This window comes from Schistocerca gregaria, chromosome 6, assembly GCF_023897955.1.
Source record: "Schistocerca gregaria isolate iqSchGreg1 chromosome 6, iqSchGreg1.2, whole genome shotgun sequence".
Classification (NCBI taxonomy): domain Eukaryota; kingdom Metazoa; phylum Arthropoda; class Insecta; order Orthoptera; family Acrididae; genus Schistocerca; species Schistocerca gregaria.
Genome location: NC_064925.1, coordinates 253,895,612 through 253,907,813, shown reverse-complemented (window position 1 = coordinate 253,907,813; position 12,202 = coordinate 253,895,612). Strand labels below are relative to the sequence as shown.

The 12,202-nt window shown below is 38.5% G+C and overlaps 1 protein-coding gene across 3 annotated transcripts in view; it reads right to left on the bottom strand.

The window, feature by feature from the left end:
• Positions 1–12,202, bottom strand: part of LOC126278057 (polyphosphoinositide phosphatase) — a 169,290-nt gene that overhangs the window by 103,100 nt on the left and 53,988 nt on the right. For all 3 annotated transcript variants that reach the window (XM_049977875.1, XM_049977876.1, XM_049977877.1), the window contains one exon: positions 1,720–1,804. In XM_049977875.1, the coding sequence (XP_049833832.1) occupies positions 1,720–1,804 (85 nt within the window). The remainder of the gene's footprint in view (positions 1–1,719; positions 1,805–12,202) is intronic.

Genomic DNA, 12,202 nt, shown 5'->3' with positions numbered 1-12,202 from the left:
CTGAGGTCATACTGTGTGATTTGTATTAGTGCAAACTGAAAAAGCGAAGTAGTATAATATAGCACAACACTAGAAACTGTTTAGTGACTTCAGACTCACAACTTTTATATCAAGAAACTGAAGGGTTAAGTATGATTTGAACACTCATTTTAAATCAGGCTTAAGTAAATATGAACTAACAAAAGGGAGAGTCAAGATCATACATCTACAGCCTACTAACTTTAATTCAACTAGAGGATGAGAAAAAAGAGTCTGTTTTGTAGCTAACTCATATTAATAAGACTGGTCTTTAGTTGAATTCAACAGTCATAAATAGTTTCTTAAAACTGTAGAAACCTGAACATACTTTCAATCACATGAAGGACATTTTTGTCCTCCAAACAATGGTATAAAACACCTAGAAGTAGGGCTGTTTACTTAGTATGAAAGTTAAAAAGAGGCCCATGGCTCCTATAGCTTTGGTTCAATCTTAATAGTAATACAGTTCTGTAAATAGAGATAAGTGTATCTCTGAACTTTGTACACATGGTACTGCCAAACAAAAGCTCAATGCCCCGGCACCAATTTTCTTCTACAATTATGCAACTCTGCATACCTGGATGTATATGTCAGATTAGTAGATATTTATTTTCTTGTTGCTTACTGAAGTAAATGTATCAAGTTCAGCTACTGACTGTCAAAAGCAACTATACAGTGTAGTTCAGTAAACTGCAGCATGTTACACTGTGAAACAACAGATAAAAAGAATGAAATGTATGCAGAGGATCCTCTGAACTGGTGCTCATTTACATTTTGAGACCACACAAAATTCTGACACTTTGCCACAACTTTCTTTACATAGGGGAGTTCTACTGTTTCAGCATATAATATCACTTGATGAATGAAGCAACGAAAAGTCAACACATATATCCTCGATTTGTTTCAGAATTTACTTTTTACACAAGAGATAACACCCAAGTGAGACCTGTCCACTTGTGGTACAGTTTCTGTAGCTACAGAATGGCGTGTATCCTGGAGAACATCCATGTTCTCCATCGATTCACAAACAGTTTCAAAAATAGAAAATCCTGTCGCAAAGTAATCCAGGATTCCACAAGACAGTATTCACTTTGAAAGACAACTCTCTCAATCATCTTCAACTTCCTTGGAAATAAATAATCTGAAACACCCACCAAATACGATTTTACAAGAGGTCCCACCGAAAATGGTTTGCCACTCGTTGTTTCAAATGACTTTGTAGCTCAGAACTCAGTACCTTGTGAAATAACAAACTCCACAGATGTCCATCTCAACACTAACCTGAAATGATTCCTCTCATGATACAAGTACAGGACTCATGGATAATCATATATGTTGCCGTCATTATCAGAAGACTTGACTGGAAGTGCTTGTTAAGTCAATTTTGGCTTCATATTCTGATGAGGAAGTGTGCACAATCCTCCAACTTCCACTCTCCACCACATGAGCATCTAGCTCTGAGCTTCAATTTCAGACAGGGAATGTTCCAAAGTGCTCCTGCACTATTAGAACAGCCTAGTCCAGTGGCTTATAGGGTTAACACATAATTAACCCAGCTACATTAACATAATTGGAAGATCCCACTAAACATTTGTTATGCAGAGAAAGTTCTATTTGTATGTCAATGTAACAGCAATCATACCTGTTACACAGAGAGGTGCGCGGTACAATTGTCAATTATGAAGTTGTACAGCATTTTACCTTGCATTTTGTTCACCAAAAGACCAGACTGAGAAGTAATCTGCAGCAGATTGTATTTCATCACTGGCAGCAAAAGAAGACGACTCTGTAAGATCAAACATGTGCAGTAAATAATATAAGTTTAATTCTTAATAGAGAACAAGATTATACACTGACCAATTTGAATAACTTTAATGTTATTAATTTACTCAACGCATGCAGATACTACATAATATGTCATAATATGCAATGAAAATAAGAAGTGATTTTTTTTTTTTTTTAGCAGGTTCTGAAATATTTTAACTTTTACAGAAACTATGCCCAGAATGTGACCCAATTTCCAAGTCACTAAAATTGTTTTTGGAAAAATCTGTTGAAGTACATGCTACTGGAAGAACAAAGCATGTCTATGCCCACAGGATTACAGAACCATTTGCTTAGTATGTACTGTAAAATTAAATTACGTTGTGGCTAATTATGTGTGGATGCTATTACTTGAGATACAGGCATTCAACATGCACCAGAGCAGGTCTTCAAATCAAACAGAAGTCTTGTATCCAGTTTCCCCACTACTCATTTCGTGTGTTCATTACATTGCACTTTACTTCACTACATTATTTCTAAATACTCAAATGGTGTGATATGTTCCACAAGTTCAACACTAATCTTGTAATTAAATGCTATTTTGTTTTCTCTCTTGTTTAAGGGCATAATCTTCCATTTATTTACATTTTAAGAGATCTGCCATCAGTTAGCCAAGCAGAAATATTATCTAAACTGTTCTGCATTCTCTAACAACCATTCAGTAATGAGACTTTCCTGAAGGCAACACCACTGACAGTGAACAATCCTACAGTACGGCTGAGTCTACTTGATAAATTATTTATATATTAAAAACAAAGATTCCAAGACTTACCAAGCGGGAAAGCGCCAGTAGATAGGCACAATAAATAAAACACACAAACACACACACAGAATTTCTAGCTTTCGCAACCTACGGTTGCTTCTTCTGGAAGGAGGGAAGGAGAGGGAAAGACGAAAGGATGTGGGTTTTAAGGGAGAGGGTAAGGAGTCATTCCAATCCCGGGAGCGGAAAGACTTACCTTAGGGGGAAAAAAGGACAGGTGTACACTGGCGCGCGCGCGCACACACACACACACACACACACACACACACACACACACACACACACACATAGGCTTGTGTCTGTGTATGTATGTATGTATGTATGTATGGATGGATGGATGTATGTGTGTGTGTGTGTGTGTGTGTGTGTGTGTGTGTGTGTGGGCGCGCGCGCGGGTGCGCGAGTATATACCTATCCTTTTTTCCCCCTAAGGTAAGTCTTTCCGCTCCCAGGATTGGAATGACTCCTTACCCTCTCCCTTAAAACCCACATCCTTTCATCTTTCCTTTTCCTTCCCTCTTTCCTGACAAAGCAGCCGCCGATTTGCGAAAGCTCGAAATTCTGTGTGTGTGTGTGTGTGTGTGTGTGTGTGTGTGTGTGTGTGTGTGTGTGTGTGTGTGTGTGTTTTATTCATTGTGCCTATCTACCGGTGCTTACCCGCTTGGTAAGTCTTGGAATCTTTGTTTTTAATATATAAAAGGGATGTCTGTGTATATAATTTATTGCAGCTATGCTAGACAAGTCATCCAGCAGTAGATAAGTAGTATGAAGGTGGGGCGGGTCATTAGTGAATAATTTTAATAATGATATATACATTTCTGTCACATTAAAACTGTGTGACAGACCACAGTCGAACCTAGAATCTAGTCTCTCATAGCCAACACTCTCATAGACTGAACTTTACAGGTGTAACTCCAGACCAGTCCTCACAGATTCAGTTCTGTCAGTACCTCTCCTCTACTTCCAAACTGATAAAAGCTCTCCAGCACACATCTCTGAACAAGCATTCCTAGAGGAAAGAATATCATGTTATAATCTAGAAACAATCCCTAAGCTGTGGATAAGCCAGGAAGTTTCAGAACAGTGCACAATCCAATGCACAGAGAGACTTCCAATCTAAAATCAGTAATAAACTATCATCTTTCAACTACATATTTCATTCTGTTGTTTGAATTTCACAGAATACAAAGTCTCAATGCTGCAAAAATCTTGTCTTACCCCTGTAAGAAACTACTCTTTATTAAAAAAAATTACAGTACCCAATAATTAAATCTCATAATTGTGGAATATATGCATAACAATCACATCAAGAGCCAAATATTTAAATTAACCCTCATAGCTATAAAAATAAACTTGTATACAAGTTCCCACATAATCAAACTGTATTACAGAAGGTACTAGCTTCTTACCAAAATAAGACAGTTAGCCTAATTACTCACAGAGATGGCATTAAAACTGTGTTCAAATAAATTGTCAAAATTCCTTGTTGTTAAAACCTTTTCACACCAAGCACACCAAAAAGAATAAGACACCTGTGTTTTCAAAACATTGTTTTATACCACACATTTATTTTTCATGTCATATCATGATTATGTAGTTTACAACCACATAATTTTCATACACCAGCCTTCCCATATGTGGAAAACTTCTAATTCCACACAAAAGGTAGATAACCCTGTCACAGAAGAAAAGGTTAGTATGAACACAACTGTGCTTTAATAAGCACGACCATCGGAAATCAGAAATGGAGGTAGTATGGGTCCAATGTTGAAGGATGCATTCATTAGAAATCGAGGTGCTGCTGTTATGTCAGTGCTGCAGTGGCTTCCTTTCTTTCCACTACAGTTCCACAAGTATGATGAGCCCACAAATGGTGGTTCTATGGTCACTTCCTACTCATCAACTCTTCTCTCTCACTGAAGCATGCTATACTGTAAAGATGGTTGTGACTTAGTACGGAAGTTGAATGCACAGTCTTGCTGCTGTTGTGTAGCACTGACAGGGTGACAATGACTGTCAGGATCAGATGGTCTCTAATGAAGCTGTTTTGTGAGGCTGTGGAGGGTGTAAAACAAAAATTAAGAGCTGCAGTGCATACAACTGCAAATGTGCTACTTCGAAGAGGAAGAGTAGCACCAGGAAAAAGTTCTATGCTACAGTCCCTGCTTCATATGAAAGACATACACCCTCTGCCAAGCACTTAAATGTGAATTGCAGAGTAGTCATTTAGATGTAGATGTACATATAATGTAAACAAAATGGTTGTGTTTGTGTTTATTCCACTTCCACCAAGAGAAAGCATATATGCTCCATCAAATGAAAAAAAGACAAAGAGCAATGACACTTTTATGCCCCTGTGACCAAAAAGTGCACTATTTGTGTATTCTTTTGGTCATGGCAACTTGTATTTATGTGCTAATAGTAGGTTATGTAGGTTGTCATTTATTTCTGCACCTTTTCCAAGGAGTGTTGCAAATTTATTTCAATAATTAATAACTATTTAGATAATACACTTCATGCTCTTGTCCTGCCACCTTGTACTGTCTTCACAGACTCAGTAACATGTCAAAAATGTTTTTATGTCAACATAAATGTTCAGGACCCAGTACACGATTCACCAATTTGTCAAACTTTACTATGTCTGCCAATATTTGACCATGTCTGACATGGACGACAAACACAGTGTGTGTTTTACATGTTGGAGAGAAATTCTGATTGCCAGAAAAACTTGAAAAGAGCAATATGATGCTTTTTTATTGATGTTTCACTGCATATGCCTAGTGGTAAAGAGTGTTATCACAATTTATCTCCCTATCTATATTGTGAGTTTCCACAACTATGGAAACTATGATCAAGAATAAAAACAATAGCTCTGGCAGTTAACAGTTCGATAGAGGCATCTCATCTTTCCTAGCCATATATTACACAGGAAGAGGTTAAGAAGAAAATTAATATTCTATGCACAACATACAAGCAGGAGTGCAATAAAATTATTTAAAAAAAATCAAAGTTCTCTGGCTCCTCCACAAACAATGTAGGATTATGCTTCCACACTCTGGCTTTTTTAATGAACTCTCATTAGAGGATCACGTAGCAGTGAATAAATTTTCACAAAGTTGTGTCTTTCTTTTCAGTGTGAGTGCAACATTAGCTCTAAATAAATCATTAAAAGTTTCACTGTCCATTCTATGATTCTCTTCCATTTTAAACCATTACCTGGACCAGCATTTTCTTCTTGTTCTTCTTCTTTTTCTTTAAACACAATGCCAGAGTTAAGGTTAGGAATGGTTCATTTGCATATCTAGCATTTCCCAATAGCGTCGAAATATAGCACACACAAACAGCATCTGCTTCAGAAGTGAGGTTAAACTGACAAACTTGTTGGATCGTGTATGGGCTTGTTTGACAAATCAATAAGAGTGAATTTTAAAGATAAGTTTGACTGTGTAGGAGGCTTTTAGGCATTCTTTGAATAGAGATTAAATACTAAATTTACTGCATACCTCAAAATAATTTCATATATATACATATATACATATATATACATTATATATACATATAATTTCATATATATACATACATACATACAAACATACAGAGTGAGTCACCTAACATTACCACTGAAAACACCTACCAAACCAAAACAAACACTAAAAAACCAATTCCACAGATCAAAAGTGGTGGTGGTGCAGAGGGGGGGGGGTTGGAATTGGTTAATACAGACCATTGAAAAATGCATGGAAGAATGATTTTCAACACATACTTCTGTTTTTTTTTTTAATGGAAACCCATTATTATTTTTAGCACAACTAAGAATAGTTGTGCAAAATGTTAAGTACATACGGAGTAATTTTTAATGCAAAGTTGACACTCGAAACCTCAGAAGTTCAGTCATGTGTTGTAACAAACAAGATCTGTAGGGGTATTTTTACGAAGACTATGATGTTTATGAGCTATGCTGTCTCAGTGTCCGCAGGTAGCACTTGCTGAATTAGTCCTTGTAATCAGAATAACTGTAGTACACTGTATTGCCGAATGTCTGTGATAGTGAACTGTACACAAGCAAGAACAGAAGTATGCACAGTAGGAATGTGAGAAGGTCGCATGTACAACAGTGTGTACAGTGCCATCAGAACTGTGAAAATGGTTTATACTAACTCTGAAAAGGCAGAGATGATACCCATCAATGGCTAGTGTAGACAAAATTCAGCTGCAGCCTGCAGGTTGTATACAGAAAAGTAGCTGGACAGAGATCAAACCCATCACAAGAGAAGCAGGTGTGGTTGGTGTGTTAGCTGCTGTTGCCATGAATCCACACATGAATTCATGTGACAATGGTAGAGGCAGGACAATGAGTCAAAGTAGTGTAATGTGCATACTTCATCATCACAAATTTCACACGTATCATGCGTCGCTGCAGCAGCAATTACATGGATATGACTTTAATAACCGAGTGAATTTCTGTCAATGGGCATTAACAGAGAATGCGTTGCAGTTCTACCTGTTTACCAATGAAGCAGGTTTCACAAGCAATTGTGCAGCGAATTTACGAAACATGCATTACTGGTCCATGGACAATCCTTGCTGGCTTCGACAGGTAGAGCGACAGCGACCATGGAATGTAAATGTATGGTGCAGAGTAATTGGCAATTATCTCATTGGTCTTCACTTCACTGAAGGCACCCAAACAGCTGCAAAATACATGAAATTTCTACAAAATGGTCTGGCAAAGTTGCTAGAAAATGTCCCACTGGAAATGCATAGATGTATGTGTTATCAACATGATGCTGCTCCTGCACATTCTGCAATAAACACAACACTGACCCTTGACAGAATGTTTGATGGACGTTTCATAGTATGTGGTGGACGCATAAATTGGTCAGCCCATTCTCCTGCTCTTCCACCGTTATATACTCTCTTTTACATTCTGTAATGAAAAACAAAAATCAAATTTGTAAGTTTAACTACATTCTGATGTTAATGTAAATTGTCTTCTAACAAATCAGTGCCATACAGTATGCTTAGAAAGAAAAAAAAGTTAGCATGCTGTAATGTGCTGCTCATGTCTCTTCTGTACCTATATTGCATCACTGTTCTTTTTGTATTCCTAATTAATTTGGATCTCTCTGATACACATGGCTGAACTGCTGAGGAGTTACTCAAGTGTCAACTTTATGTTACAAATTACTCTGGACGTAATTAACATTTTACAATGTAAGAAACAGCATTGATTATTTTTTTTTTTCTATTTTCAGTTGTGTTAAAATAACAACAGGTTTTTATTTAAAAGAACATAAGTATGTGTTGGAAATCATACTTCTGTGCATTTCTCAATGGTTTGTATTAAATAAAACAAATGTAATGTGAAGGAGACAGTAATGTGAAGGAGATAGTCGACTAAGCCGGTGACAGAAGGGCCCACTCAGTTAGACTGAAATAGGTCGAATATGTGAAATAATTAATGAAGGTGCAAATTTTTGTATGTCATAGGAGGAAGTGTCATGAACAACATACTAAAAATCCTGACTGGTGTGGGGGAAGGAGGGAGGGAGATGTGAGGAAACAGGGAGGAGGAGGGGGGGGGGGTTGAAGGTCAATTTTGTATGCTTTTCTTGAACATTTGAAAAACTGCAGCCTGCAGCCTCTAGTGAAAATGCATCACAGCTCAAAATTCAACTACTGGGTGATCAAAAAGTCAGTATAAATTTGAAAGCTTAATAAATCACGTAATAATGTAGATAGAGAGGTACAAATTGACACACATACTTGGAATGACATGGGGTTACATTAGAACCAATGAAATACAAAAGTTCAAAAAATGCCTGTCAGATGGCGCTTCATCTGATCAGAATAACAATAATTAGCACAACAAAGTAAGACAAAGCAAAATATGATGTTCTTTACAGGAAATGCTCAATATGTCCACCATCATTCCTCAACAATAGCTGTAGTCGAGGAATAATGTTGTGAACAGCACTGTAAAGAACATCCGGATTTATGGTGAGTCATTGGCGTCAGATATTGTCTTTCAGCATCCCTAGAGATGTCGGTCGATGACGATACACTTGCGACTTCAGGTAACCCCAAAGCCAATAATCGCACGGACTGAGATCTGGGGACCTGGGAGGCCAAGCATGACGAAAGTGGTGGCTGAGCACACAGTCATCACTAAACGACGCGCGCAAGAGATCTTTCACGTGTCTAGCAATATGGGGTGGAGTGCCATCCTGCATCCTGCATCTAATAAAACCCCATGTCATTCCAAGCATGTGGGTCAATTTTTACCTATCAACTACATTATCCAGTGGTTTATTAACTTTTCAAATTTATACTGACTTTTTGATCACCCGGTATATTAAATTTCCTACAAAAACTGGTCCTATTCATTTTTTTCTTTAAGACTGATAGTTTGCAAAAAGAGAGCAAGAGAATACTGAAAACCTCATGTAACATGCCTGCACTGTAACTTACGTGGTTTTTGTACACAAATTTGAGGTAGTTTCCCAATTTAAATAAAACTCACTAAGCACCATCTGTCATCTGTAACAGTAGGAATAGAGTAAGAACTAAAAATAGAAAAGTTGTTCATTAAAAAAAGCATTAAATGGGGTCTCTTTCTGTGAATGCAATTATATCTACAACAACTGGAAACACAATCACATCATAAAACTACCTCAAGGGAGACTGCCTTTCTCAAAGTGATTTAACGCGACATTACAAGCTTTATATCTAAAATAAGGTGAGGAAAGGAAGGAAAATATTCACAAAACGGCACCTACTAAGCCACTTGCTTAGTGTTATCTGAGTGTAAGAGACCTCCAAGTAGAATCTTAGGTATTGAAAATGATAAAATCATTTTTTGTGAATTAAAACATGGTTAAAGCAGGCTGTACTCATTTTATTATCTGTGCCAGTTTCAACCTTGGTCCATTTTCAAGCAAGTATCTTAAGCTTTCAGCTTCATTTTACGTTGTAATACATTATTGGTACATGCAGAGAGGAATACGTCTTACGTCTGTGCGTATGTTTAAAATAAAACAAAGTATCTGCATGTGTTGTCATTTATTGTTTTCCCAAGACTACTTTCAGTCTTGAGTCAGACTCAAGAAGTATATGCAACATTGGCATACATCACATGAATATTAATGACATATTTACTGAACCTTAATAATATACTACTATGGAAGCGCCTCTGCAGCTACATTTAAGTGAAATACTACAAGCATTGGTTAAGCCTAGTGAACTATCTTTTCAACAACATGTGAGGCACACTTGACATTTTGAACCTAATGTACACATATCATTGGCATTCTCAAGATACGTGAAATCAACTCGTAAGAGATAGCAGCACTGGAAGATCTCTATACAGATGCACACAGAGAGGTCTTGTTATCAGTGTTAAATGGTATCTCCTGCAGCTGCAATGGTACTGTCTTATGAGATATCAACTTTCTAATGTTGAGACAAGATGGCAGTCAACCTATCACTTCATGGCCTTTCCCATTCAGCTATTGACGCAATAAAATGAAACCAACTCAGGTAGCTATAATCCTTACTAGGTTTCAAGAGGAAGTTAAAATGTTTCTCTCCACAAGCCATGTCATTCATCTGACATTACACAGGTTAAAGATGATTCTTAAGCATTCTTGATGAGGTGATTCAGTATTGTATTGTGGACCTTGTAATGACCCAGTGACACGTTAGCCACAAGCAATGCTGAATCCAGATAGCACATGAAGTAGTTTCAGTTGTAAACTTAACTAACAGTGAATCAGATGCTGCAACTTAAGCTTTCAGCAATCATTTGACAGTGGCAGAAAGCTGGATTCTGCCTGCTCTTTGCAGATGGTTGAGAGAATGCTCCACCTTGGTCTTATAGACATCATCTTGGCTGACAGTCATTGTTCCTATCTCTACCAGAATTTTTCATTGTAATGGTATCCCATACATAGGGTGCTTTAATGAGAACATGGGTACATTTCATGTACTATTGCCATGATTCCCTCTTGCCACTGTTTAATAACTAAGTGGTTTTTGCTTTTGAAACTCAGAAGGATGCAAAGATTCCAGCAGATGCATCAGAAAATTGTTTGCCTTTCTTAGATGTCATAGGGATACCAGCACTGAGCCAACAGAACAGAGCTGTGGCAGATACTGCTACTGCTTATATGATCCACTCATTGGGAACTGTCCTCATTTTGAAACACAACCAGTTACTTCCACTTTGCCTTCCTAAGCATTCTTCTTGCTGGCTTTCTACTTATCTGACAGGTACATCCAATTCAAGAAAATGGTCACAGGTGTGCAGGTAGCTGACACCTTCCCACTGAATGCCATGAGCAAGAGATGGAAAAGAGACAAAGGTGCTTTGTCAACAATACACACACACACACACACACACACACACACACACACACACACACACAAATGCAACTCACACACATGACTGCAGTATCAGGCAATTGAAACCACACTGCAAGCAGCAACACCAGTGCATGATGGGACTGGCGATTGGGTGGGAGTATGGACGACACTCGGGTGGGTAGGGGCAGGAATAGTACAGTGGGGGTGGCGGATAGTGAAGTGCTGCATGTTAGACAGAGGGAAGGGGAGAGGTGGGAAGGAGAGGGGGTTAAGAAGTAGAAAAGGAGAAAAGTAAAAAGACTGAATGTTATTGTGGGATGACGACTCTGTAGTGCTGGAATGGGAACAGGAAAGGGGCTGGATGGGTGAGGACAGTGACTAACGAAGGTTGAGACCAGGACGGTTATGGGAACGTAGGAAGTATTGCAGGAACAGTTCCCACTTGTGCAATTAAGAAAAGCTGGTGTTGGTGGGAACAATCCATATGGCACAGGCTGTGAAGCAGTCATTGAAATGAAGGATGCCATGTTTCGCAGCATGTTTAGCAACAGGATAGTCACTTGTTTCTGGGCAACAGTTTGTTGGTGGCCATTCATGCTGACAGACAGCTTGTTCACTGTCAAGCCCACATAGAATACAGCACAGTGGTTGCAGCTTAGCTTTTAGATCATATGACAGGTTTCACAGGTAGCCTTGCCTTTGATGGTATAGCTGATGTTCATGTCTGGACTGGAGTAGGTGGTGGTGGTGGTGGTGGTGGTGGTGGTGGTGGGAGGACGTATGAGACAAGTCTTGTATCTAGGTCTATCACAGGGGTGTGAGCCATGAGGTAAGGGGGTTGGGAACAGCGGTTGTGTAAGGATGGACGAGTATATTGTGTAGGTTTGGTGGAGAGCAAAATACTACTGTGGGAGGGGTGGTATGGGTAATGGGCAGGATATTTCTCATTTTAGGGCACGACAAAAGGTAGTCAAAACCCTGGCAGAAAATATAATTCAGTTGTTCCATTCCTGGGTGGTACTGAGTTATGAGGGGAATGCTCCTCTGTGGCTGGACAATGGAACTTTGGGAGGTGGTGGGAGACTGAAAAGATAGGGCACAGGATATTTGTTATTTTTACAAGGTTGGGAGGATAATTACAATCTGTGAAGGCTTCAGTGAGACCTTCAGTGTCTACATCTACATGATTACTCCACTATTCACAATAAAGTGCCTGGCAGAGGGTTCAATGAA